Genomic DNA, 11,341 nt, shown 5'->3' with positions numbered 1-11,341 from the left:
ACCCTCTCCATTCCTCCTTTACCATTCTTAAGAAACCTTCATGTGTAAACCACGAGTCAAGACTTCTGAACGGTCTAGGGCCATCTCTCAATCTCTTATCTTCCACTATAAGAGGACAGTGGTCTGACAGTCCCCTTGGACCACCTCGTAATCGAGTCTCCGGGAACTTTTCTACCCACTCCAAGCTAACCAAAGCCCTGTCAATACGGCTACAAGAACGTCCTCTGAACCAGGTGAACTTACGGTCATTAATCGGCAAATCCACTAAACCCATGTCTTGTATCCAGTTCTTGAAATCCTCCGCCGACAAAGATAAGCGATCAGTACCTCTCCTTTCTTCAACATGTAAAATCTCGTTAAAGTCCCCTATGAAACAACAGGGAACCTGGCATAATCCAGCTATGTAACTCAGCTCCTCCCACACAACAAGCTTCTCATCTCTAGCATGTGCACCATAAACTAATATAAAAGCACAATTAAAATTATTCTGCAACAGAGTTCCTTCAACACACAACCATCTCTCACTTTTATAGCAATTTCTAACATTAAAAAAGCCCTCATCCCATATTAGCAACAATCCGCCAGATGCACCAGTAGCCTCAACATATTCCCAACCAACACAACTATCCCCCCATATTCTTGAAATATCAAATCTAGTCACTGACGGTCTTTTAGTCTCTACCAAACCTAGCATGTTTAATCTATATTTTCTTTTTAAGTCCTTCACCATTCTCAGTTTCCCGTCACCCCTCAACCCCCTAACATTCCAAGAACTAATAATCATTTTAAATAAATACTGCACACCTTTTTTTGTGTTTTGGGCCTGCTTCGTCTAGCTTTTGCCTTCTGTTTTGCCAGTCTTTTCTTCCGAGCTATTTCTTCATTCTGTTGTTGAAGTACTGCCATAATATCCTCTTCTTCATCATATAGTTCAGCCCCTGACTCCTTTGCCAATTCCCAAACCCTTTTGTTTTCTATCAGCTGGTCCTTCAATTTTGAACTCTCACTGTCGCTGACTTCATTGACATTTGCAATCTTGCTGTCCTCCTTGCTATCCTTATCATCACTGAGTTCATTTTGGTCCTGAAGCTCCGGTAAAGTTCGGTGGCAAGTCACTTCAAATTCAGGCGCTTTACAGTCATTCCGTTGGACTCCGTCACTGTTCTCATAAGAAGCATCATTACAGTGTCCGTTATTCTGTCCCTCATCTCTACCGTTAGACCCTCGGGCCGGTTCAGGCACCCCAACAACTATTAGTTTACTGCAGCCTACCTCCATTACCAGATCTCCGCTATTCCTATACTTCCTTCGCCTATCATCAGGATCCAAGTCGGAGTTCTCAGCTGATTCACATGGTTCGGCTTCCATGGGGGTCGTCGGAATCGTCATCAGCCCATCACCGCCGCCGTCCATCCCGGTTCCTCGCCGCTGCCTCGGACCTGTCCTACCCGCCAACACGCCGCAGCTTCCAGCTTCAGGGCATGGCCGTAGCCTGGGTCCCATGCCTCCCACGATAGGGCGCACCTCGTGCGCGGCTGCAGCATGGCATAACGCATCTCCACGCTGCGAAGCACTTCCTTCCTGACCCGTTCCCATGCAACCCGGCCCAGTAGCAGTTTCCGTGGCTCCATGATATTGCAATGAAGTAAGTTTTGGTTCGTGGCCCAACAAGGGTCTGCTGCTGATTGTATGTTCGCTGGGCCCATGGCTTGATTTTTGGCTAGCAGGCCTTGGACATTCCTTTGCTAGCCCAATAGTCTTGCAGCAATAATTCCATGATACCGTTACTTCTGAATCACCTTTTGTACTCTCCTCATATCCCAGTAAATCAGCTGAACCATGAATGCCATAATTATGAGGATAATATGTTACTAATTTCATTTGATCGGGGCTTAAATATTCATAATTCCATTCGTTCAAAATTTTTTCTGAAATTACCAATCTGTCCTTGTCTTCAACCTCCTCATGTTGTCTCTCCATTATCACTTCTGCAGCCTGATCTGTACAGTTCGTCGGATTTATTGATTTTTCCGACCACCTAACTGCGTCACCACAAGCTCTTGTACATATATACTCCTGTTGTTCACAACTGACTGCTTCGCCTTCCACAGATCCTGCTTGACAATTCATCCCAAAAATTTCACGTCCCACTTCTTTTACCAACACGTCAAAGCCACTGGTGCCAATCGTGATATGGACCCATTCATTGATCACGTCTAACACACAGGTATCAATTTGGATTCGGCCAACACTAAAGGACTGGCACGATTCCGTCACTTCATCGCATCCAACCACCTCACCCCATTGGTTTCCTATTATACTAAATGTATCCACGGACCACGCATGCAACGGAACCCCAAAGCATTCCAACCAAACTCTTCGAGTCTCACTCTTCTCCGACTCATCCCATCTCCATACCCTATGAAACAACTGTAGCAAACTATTCATTTTGAATGTGTAAGCCTCCTCCGCATTCAGTAAACTGTCAAAGGTCAACAACACTTTATATGCTCCCATTTCTCGCATCTGAATGACTTGAGGAAAGTTCTTCGCAACTAATTCCTTCAAAGATCTATAGTCAATCGCTTTCGTCGTTCCACCTACTAGGCTTCTCTGCAACCAGACCAAGTTTTCTGTCGCCACCCCCACTTCCACCTTTTTTGTCCACCGATTCTTGTGCGGATCATGGAGTGTTTTCTCCTTAGTTAGATCTGTAGCAGCGGCCACTGAATCTTTCTGTTTCTCTTCTCCTTCTGGTGGTTGCTGACCTCGTGGCTGCACAGTGTTCATTTCCTTCACAGCAGTCTCTCTTTCATATTTTTAATTTTTTTATTGTATTTATTTTATTTATATGATAAATAATTTTTTTATATTATTTTTGTTAGTGTTCTGATTTTGCATATATATAAAAAATTATTTAAATTGATGTCTCTTTTAGTAATTTTTCATCTAAAAGTGATTTTGAGTAGTATAATCCAAACAACATTTATTTTACTACAATCAATTTTGATATAAAGATTGCCAAACATAAATCATGTTAACTCAAACTTACTTTTTATCAAAATCAATTTTATAAAATCAATTTTGTGCAAACTCTCATTTGCAAACTGTAATCCAAATACACACTAAGGGGTTCACTTCTAAAGGACTTGTTTATAATTTTCACCATATTTGGGAAATGGGTCCTCTTCATTTTTTAATACTTGAGAGAATAAAGTGTGATCTCTCACCTTTAATTCTATAAGTGTGATCAAAATTAAATAGGAGAGAGAGAATAATGAAGGGTGAGATCAAACACTGGACACCATCCAATTTTTGGTCCACTGGAGAGGATCCACTCCCCCATACATGAGGCTTTATTTGTGAAGCTTCTGTCATTTCTTTCTTGCCAAATTATCCAAATAACAACAAAGAAACCAATGAATCACCACTTTTTCTCCGCCTTTCTCGCTGAAACAGATGTCCAACTTTTAAAGTGTTGCTTTAGTGAGCCTAGCATCTTCCAACTCCTCCCTAGAGCGAATAGTCAAGCACTCCGCACCTGCTAAGAGAGCTCACAACCAATAAACAAATGAAAGACAAACTCTACAGACTTATCACATAACACACACATATGATCATTTTGATCAATAACACCTAATCTACACAGTCTATCCTTAGTATTCACCCTTCCAACTAACACAAACCAAGCAAACAACTCAATCCTTGGTGGGAGGATGCCTGACCAAATAGCACTAGTGAAACTATAGCTTGTGATATCCTCCTGGAGTGCTTCTGCTTGCAATACCTGCACAAAAGAGTTAGTTGAAAAATACCTTGTCTATCAAATTTTCAGACCACTCTATCATCTCTCTCAAATATGAGCTTAACTGATTGTAAACTCTCATGAAGGTGGTTTACTAACTCCAGCTCCCATTGGAATAATTCTCTCTTCCATTGGAAACTCCAAATCCACTCTAACCCATCCCAGAATCCACAATTCCCTATAACAGATCCTCTAAGGTTTGAGACCGAGAAAAGTCTTGGGAACATATCTTTCAACACCCCATTAGGTAACCAGCTAGGCCTCCCAAAATCGAGTTTTTCTGCCATTTCCGACCTCCATAGTCAAGTCTCTGATCATCTTCTTTCTCACATACGGTTTCCTTATCTGTAATGGGCAAATATCCTTCCATGGACCCCCTCTCGTAGGTATAGGCTGGCTGCTTAACATCTCAGAAGGAATCATGTTATTACAGAAGCAAACAACTTTCTTCTATAGAGGACAGTCTTCTTTTGAAAACCTCCACCACCACTTAAACAGTAGGGCTGCATTCCGAACCACTGCATCACCAACTCCCAAACCACCTGTCTTTTTTGGGCCATAACCAACTCCCATTTCACTAACGGCATCCCGTACCTCCCATCATCTTTACTCCACAAGAAATATCTTTGCAGGAAAATCAGCTTTTTCGCCATTGCCTTGGGCATCTTGCTGAGGTAGTAGATAGGCATACTATTAAGCACGGACTTGATAAGCACCAGCTTTCCCGCCTTATTGAGGGTCTTTGCTTTCCACATACTCAACTTATCTTCTACCTTGTCAATCACTGGCTTCCATGTCTTAACCAACCTCGGATTTGCTTTCAGATAAATGCCCAGGTATTTGACTGGCAATGATGCCTCCTTACAGCCCAATAGCAAACACATCTTCTGCGTCCAACGCTACTCACAATTAACTGGAATAAAGTTGGACTTCTCAAAGTTAATACTCAACCCGGACATCAACTCAAAACAATGCAACAATCGTTTGTAGTTTCTGATGGTTTTCTCCTCAGTAGGGCAGAATAGGATAGTATCATCCGCAAACTGCAAGTGGAACAACTCAATGTTATCTCGTCCTACCAACAGTGGAGAGATACGACCATTCCTCACCGTCTTCCCGATCATTCTGTGGAGAACATCAACCACTAACACGAACAGAAAGGGAGACAGCGGGTCGCCTTGTCTAAGACTCCTTTCCATGTTGAAGGACTTAGAGGGGGGATCCGTTTATAAGAAACGACATAGAAGCAGAACAGACACACTCTTTGAAGAGAAATGATTTTATTAATTCACAAATATAAAGATTTATGAAGATGAAACCACTAATGAGTGCAAGATAATATTTAGACTAAACCATGAATCTCTACTTGAAATAATCAGAATGTACTTTGAATCTTTAAATGCCAATTCATATATCAAAAATCAAATAATTCTAAAAAAATATTAATAATTTTTTATAAGTTGTTGTGCCATATATATATTAAGTTTGGATTTTTTTTGTTTTTGTAGATTGTCTCAATAATGTGTCAAGTTCTGATCAGTAAAAAAATTGAAATATTTAAAAAGTTCATAAGTTATAATACATTAAAATTTGAGTGTATTGTTAAAATATATTATTTGTTATAACTGTTATTTTTAGTGTTATACAAATTTTATTGCCTTGGTGAATTATAAGAACAAATTCATTCTTTCAAAAACTAACAAACTTTTTCAAATTGAAGATTATAAAAATTACATGTCACTTTTATACGAAGAGATTCCAATATTTGCATCAGATAGGTCTTCTAGTGAATATGTGAAATAGACAAAAAGAATTAAAAAAAAAATAGATGGTGTGAATGTGTGATGATGAATATCTTGAAAAATATACAAGGGCTTAACTACTCCTTTTTATATAGTGGGCTTATTTGATAGAGGAGTTGGTTTGTGATTTCTTCTCCAAGATTTTAGGGAAGTTAGGAGAGATTAAACATAGTTTTTTGTTTTTGTTATTTCATGATATCTATCAATCCAATTTGTTGCTAATCATCAGGTTACATACGCAAGAATTTAAATTCCCGAACGAATATTTAAATAATGAAAAATAGTTAGAATTATGTGCATGAGTTCTAGCCCAAGTGAGATATGGGCCTTCTATAGCAGATTTTTTAACAGGAAAGCTGTATTGGCATAACGGCTCATTGAGCTGTAATCTCTCATACAATGGGCCGATGGGGGATAACTTTCGATTATATCAGATATAACTTTGTCCGCCACTCTTATCTAGTAATCTATAAATATTCTTTCATTTTCAGGTATTTTATAATTTAATTCTCATTTAAACATACTTAAATTCTTGCTGATTTATGTATTGAAGTCTTTGAATATACCTCCAACCACTATTTTAAAACTGATATAAAGTACTCCAAACACATTTCCTATCATTTCCGACCTCTTTTATTACCAAGTTCATTTACACAATCTGTTTCAGATACACATAAGAACAAATAACAGTCTTGTGAATTATAGAAAATGTATCTTTTCAAAAAAATATTTTAATTATTTAGTAAAATATGATTTCTCACTTTATATTTTTTAAGTAGCACAAAAAAATATATAAGAAAAAATATTGAATAATAAGAGATCATATTTTATCAAATAATTAAAAAAAATTAAAAAGATCAACTTCCTTAAATAATACCATCTTTACAATATATTGTGAAAGTTATTATATTTATGAAGCACATATAAATACAGACATACAAATATAAGTCACAACACCATATAGAATACATAAACACATTAATTTTCTTTTTTGTAAGACATAGAGACATTCTATATATAAAAAATATATAGTATTTTTTAAAAATATTATAATANAATAAAATTAAATACACTCATATATAATAATATTCAACTATTTTAAATAATAATTATATTTTTTATTAAAATATAATTGAATACAAATGATAAGCATATCCGCTTGGATAAATGTCAAATGAATATCATAACGATTCGCAAAAATGAAAACTAAGCGAGGTGGCTGTGTTACCTATTACATCCATTAGGCTGCGCTTGTTTTTAAGAATAGGATAGGACAAGATACTGATGAATAGAGACACAAAATTTTGTATTCTTATATTTTATTCGGTGATAAATTAAAACAAATTATAAAAATTCAATTTATTCTTTTTTTTTCATTCAAAAAATTTGAGATGAAAAATATAACAATAAAAAAATAATTATGAAAAATTTATAAGAATAATAAAAAAATAAAAAATATGTTGTATCCCTTATTAATGTCTCTGTGTCCTTCCTGTCAAGATGGACACAAAATAGTGAAAATACACTAATTCAGTATTTCTGGATACATTGTTTATGTCCATATCTTCTCTGTTCATATCTTCTCTGCCAAACACGATTTTGTGTCTCAGTATCCTGTCAAATAGATTTGAGTAGCCAGTTCTCAGGGATACACGGATGCTCACCATTTTCTTTTCTCTTTGTTTCGATATTGCAGGTAATTTGAGACGGATAAACCACTAAATATTTCAAGTATTGGCAAAAGTATATTAAAAGATTAAAAAATAAAGCGACTTAAAAAATTGACCAAAATAAGTAAAAGGGACGATAACAAACTATTTGATAAATGGTTTACACATTGGATCCAAATGTATGAAAAGGAAATAAAATTCCATTTCTAGATATTTTTTAATTTTTCAAAAACAGATTTGATCGTTCAAAAAAATGCATAAATTTACGGAAAATTATTGAATTTTGAAGAAGAGATCTATTTTTTAAATCATGCTTTAAAAAACACATAAAATATTATCACCCTGATTTAAAACTTCCTTCTCAAATATTGATCATACTAGATTAACAACATAATGCAACATTAGCCACCTATTTTGAAATCGCCTTCTCAATGCGACGGAAATTAAATAAGGAAAGAATTGCATAATACTATATACCGGCAGAAATAACGTTAAGAAACGTGCAAGCTTGCCATAAGAGATAACAAACTATTTGTTAATTTTTACACAAGATTGTTAACTCCTAGCTAGGCCACCATCACTATCGAAGAATTGAGCTAAGAAGACATTACACGATTGTAGCTCAATTTTCTGATTCTACACACCTCACATGTCACATCAATTATTACACAACCTCTCATGGCATTAACAGCGACCAACTTCATGGATATGGCTTGATTCATTAAACAACACATCACATGTCTTTGCTGCTCCGATTTCATTAAAGGAGGAGGATTTGGATCCTCACGGAGGAAGCCAGCAAAATGGTAAAAGGAGAGAACCATCTTCACTTTATCACCTTACTAAGTCGGAACGAAAAAAGTAAAATAAAATTGAGGGATCAGCCGGACGAAGATGTTCTGCTTAGCTCGACAACGATGACACTGGTGTTATCTCTGCTTCCCTTTGCCATTGCTATCTCAACCAAGAGTGCCGCAGCCTCGGTGGCGCGGCTTTGCCTCCCAACTCCATTGGAAACTCTCTTAATCTGGCCGCTGAGGCTTCTCCTTACAACCTGGCACGCTGCTTCGCTGGAGATCACATCCCACAAGCCATCACTTGCAAGTATAAGGAATTCATCTTTGTTGGTTCGCTTTGTCACAGTGACTTCTGGTTTTGATATTACATATGGCCTAAGGTATTGGTCCCCTGAAAAAAATTGATGCACAGATGGATCAAAACATAACACAGATCAACAATAGTAAAGAACAAAAAGAATAGAACATACCATTGCAAAATAATTAAAAGAAAAGAAACATAGATTCCGAAATTCCTAAATAATATAATGCACCTTAGAAAACGACAACAGATTTCCAAAAAATTTATCCTTAGATAATTCCGCTCCTTGTAGATCCGATCCACAAGTAGCATGCAAATTCACTTTTGGCATATTAAGAAAGTAAATAAATCATTCAATTACTTTTTTAATCAAATTTGACTACGAATTACTACATTCCATGATATTCTGTCCTTATAGAATTGATTTCCACGTGCTAGACCAAACCCTCAGGCCACAGTCGAGAGAAGTAAGTTTATTTTCTACAGAATAATAATAATCATGTGAAGATTGTTGGGGACTTTTTTTTTCCGTTTATTAATGTGCTAATTAAAAAAAAATTGTATAACCCTGTAAATTCAACTCATTTGGATTGTCTATCAAACTAAATATTCATTTTTTAAATGGAGGGAACAGTGAGGTTACACATTTCCTCCCAAGAATTCTCTATTAGATACTCAATCTTTTATTCTTGTCTTAACGGGTAAAGTTGCTTACTATCTTGATTATGATTCACATGTGGATATGGTTCAAAATATTTAAATCATTATGTTAGTGTCGTATCTTAAGCTTTAAGACTTTTAACATTTTAGATAACCACACGCTACCAATAACTTTCATATAAAAACCCAGCTTTGTGTATCTTTATTCATTTATACCACCATAATGCCTTTGTATATATATATGTGTATATATTGATTGATTGCAGGCAAACCTGATCTATGCAATTGCTTGTGAACTGATCGGATATGGACTAAAAATGCAAAAAAATTGCACATGGTCAAGTTATGGTTAAACATACCTATTTTCAAAAAGTTGCTCTGCTACTTTAAAAAGCTAAAGAGATTGCCGTGATTATTATGCTGTTTCAGGGGCTCATAAAAGAAAAAGCGTTTTAATGTTTTATTGCTAAACGGGGACAAACATCTACCAATGCAGTTTTAATGTTTTATTGCTAAACGGGGACAAACATCTACCAATGCAGTAACGCTGAAAGGAATTTGCTATCCACCATCCTTGGATTGGTTAAAATTTCATATGATAAAATCAATTTTGTAGTTTCAATACATAAAATTATGATTTTTTATTGAGATTTTCCACTTTAATAACTTCAAGGGTTCTTAATTTTTATATGAAAAAATTTTCACTATAATTCCATCAACAGTAGTGCTACGTTACCAACTTTTTATCTGCCAAAATCTGCCAACTTGAGTTGGGTTGGACATGAAGCCCATCTACTAAATAAAGCCACATCTAAGTTAATCATGGTTTAATCCTAATTTATCACGTGTTGGTAATAGTTGGCAGACTCTCTCTTGGTAACGTATACTTTTCCTTCCATCAAATCATCTAATAACCAGAACTGCTCAAAATATTGAAAGCTAATAATTATAACGAGGTATACTCTATGGAGAGATAAAAAACAAAAGATCTTCTAATATGAATTATTAAAGTCGCACTGTTGCGACATCACTGAAAAGAATATGCTAAATAAGTATCCTATGAAAATGCGACTTTATATATCGGCTTTCTATTAGACAACTTCCTATGAAATCGCAACGCTGCGGCTTCAAACTAATCACGTCAGTTTCTTATTTACAATTTTATACTGTATTCCAGTTATCTAAATCCAAAAATTTAACATAAAAATCATCGCTTGAAGAGAAAGGAAAAGTCTAAAAGGATAAATGATCCCTTCTTCTCAAAATAAGTATTAATATATTTAGACAAAGAAAAAATGTAAATACATTATTTTTTTAATGAATTTAAAAGTAAAAAATAAGGTGTAAAGTTACGTGCAACTATGATTTTTTAAAATTATTAATTAAAAAAAGCCTGTAGATAATTCCACGTATTTAACTAAATGACAAAAAGACAAATGCTCGTCAATGTTCAGTAAAAAATAATTATTTTGAGAGAAGGGAATAGAAAATAAAGTATTGGGACATATATGAAGGCTCCAAAGTTGACACTAACCTATAGATCGCGAAGTGGCAAGAACACCTAGAACGCGCTGGCCATTCCAGTTTATGACCCTTCCACCAGCCTCTTCGATTCGCATCAACTCATCAGGCCTGTCGGGCTGTGCACATAGAAAGGAACCAGCATGCCATTATATATGTCACAATAAAATTCCTTTACTATACATATGCGTCAAAAATTATGTCAATCGTGTTTACAGAATATTAATTTCATGCATCCCCCCTTTATCATATACAGATCTCAAATCTCGATCACAATCGAGATAATTAATTCCGCGGCGACACGTGTACTTAACATATTACTAGGCATTCTCTCGTCAGCTCGCAACAATTTCAGCTAACTAAACATTTTTATGATAAAATTACCATCTATGTGGAAACTTTTAGATAACATCAAAGTTGTCAAGCAAAATTGATGCTTGCGCCAGCTCTAACGTTTGAGTGCTAGCATTCAGCAAGCAGTTATTTTCAAGCCAATGTACAATAACCAGATCAGATATATAAAAAACAAAAAAAATACAACGAACAGGAAGTTCCATTCCCAAAAAATTGGCATTCTTTTTTCGGGAAAAATAAAAAAATAAAAGAATAATTTGCAAGTTTAAATTATTAAGTAAGATTTTCAAGAAAGATAGTACAAAACAAAACAAATATACCTTATGATCACTAGACAAATCGACGGCCTCGCCATCTCTTCCCAACACGGCCCTACAATCACCGCAATTTGCGACGACGACTTCCTCCGTCGCCACGACGGCTACAACCGC

At 35.8% G+C, this 11,341-nt stretch overlaps 2 protein-coding genes across 2 annotated transcripts in view; both read right to left on the bottom strand.

Moving 5' to 3' along the window:
- Positions 1-3,470: 3,470 nt before the first annotated feature.
- Positions 3,471-4,689, bottom strand: LOC107494925 (uncharacterized). The gene is made up of 4 exons (XM_016115967.1): positions 4,348-4,689; positions 4,140-4,202; positions 3,646-3,787; positions 3,471-3,541 (listed from the first exon to the last, which is right to left on the bottom strand). The coding sequence occupies exons 1-4, from the start codon at positions 4,687-4,689 to the stop codon at positions 3,471-3,473; spliced, it is 618 nt and encodes a 205-aa protein (XP_015971453.1).
- Positions 4,690-7,768: 3,079 nt separating this feature from the next.
- The window catches only part of LOC107495040 (probable protein phosphatase 2C 8), a gene marked incomplete in the record, with an annotated part of 4,271 nt that continues 698 nt past the window's right edge, over positions 7,769-11,341 (bottom strand). Inside the window, 3 exon segments of the mRNA XM_016116093.3 lie at positions 7,769-8,465; positions 10,570-10,675; positions 11,231-11,341. Coding sequence (XP_015971579.1) covers positions 8,158-8,465; positions 10,570-10,675; positions 11,231-11,341 — 525 coding nt within the window.

The sequence above is a fragment of the Arachis duranensis genome, chromosome 6, assembly GCF_000817695.3.
Source record: "Arachis duranensis cultivar V14167 chromosome 6, aradu.V14167.gnm2.J7QH, whole genome shotgun sequence".
Lineage (NCBI taxonomy): Eukaryota > Viridiplantae > Streptophyta > Magnoliopsida > Fabales > Fabaceae > Arachis > Arachis duranensis.
The sequence above is the reverse complement of the archived record's forward strand: the minus strand, read 5'-3'. Positions and strand labels throughout refer to the sequence as shown.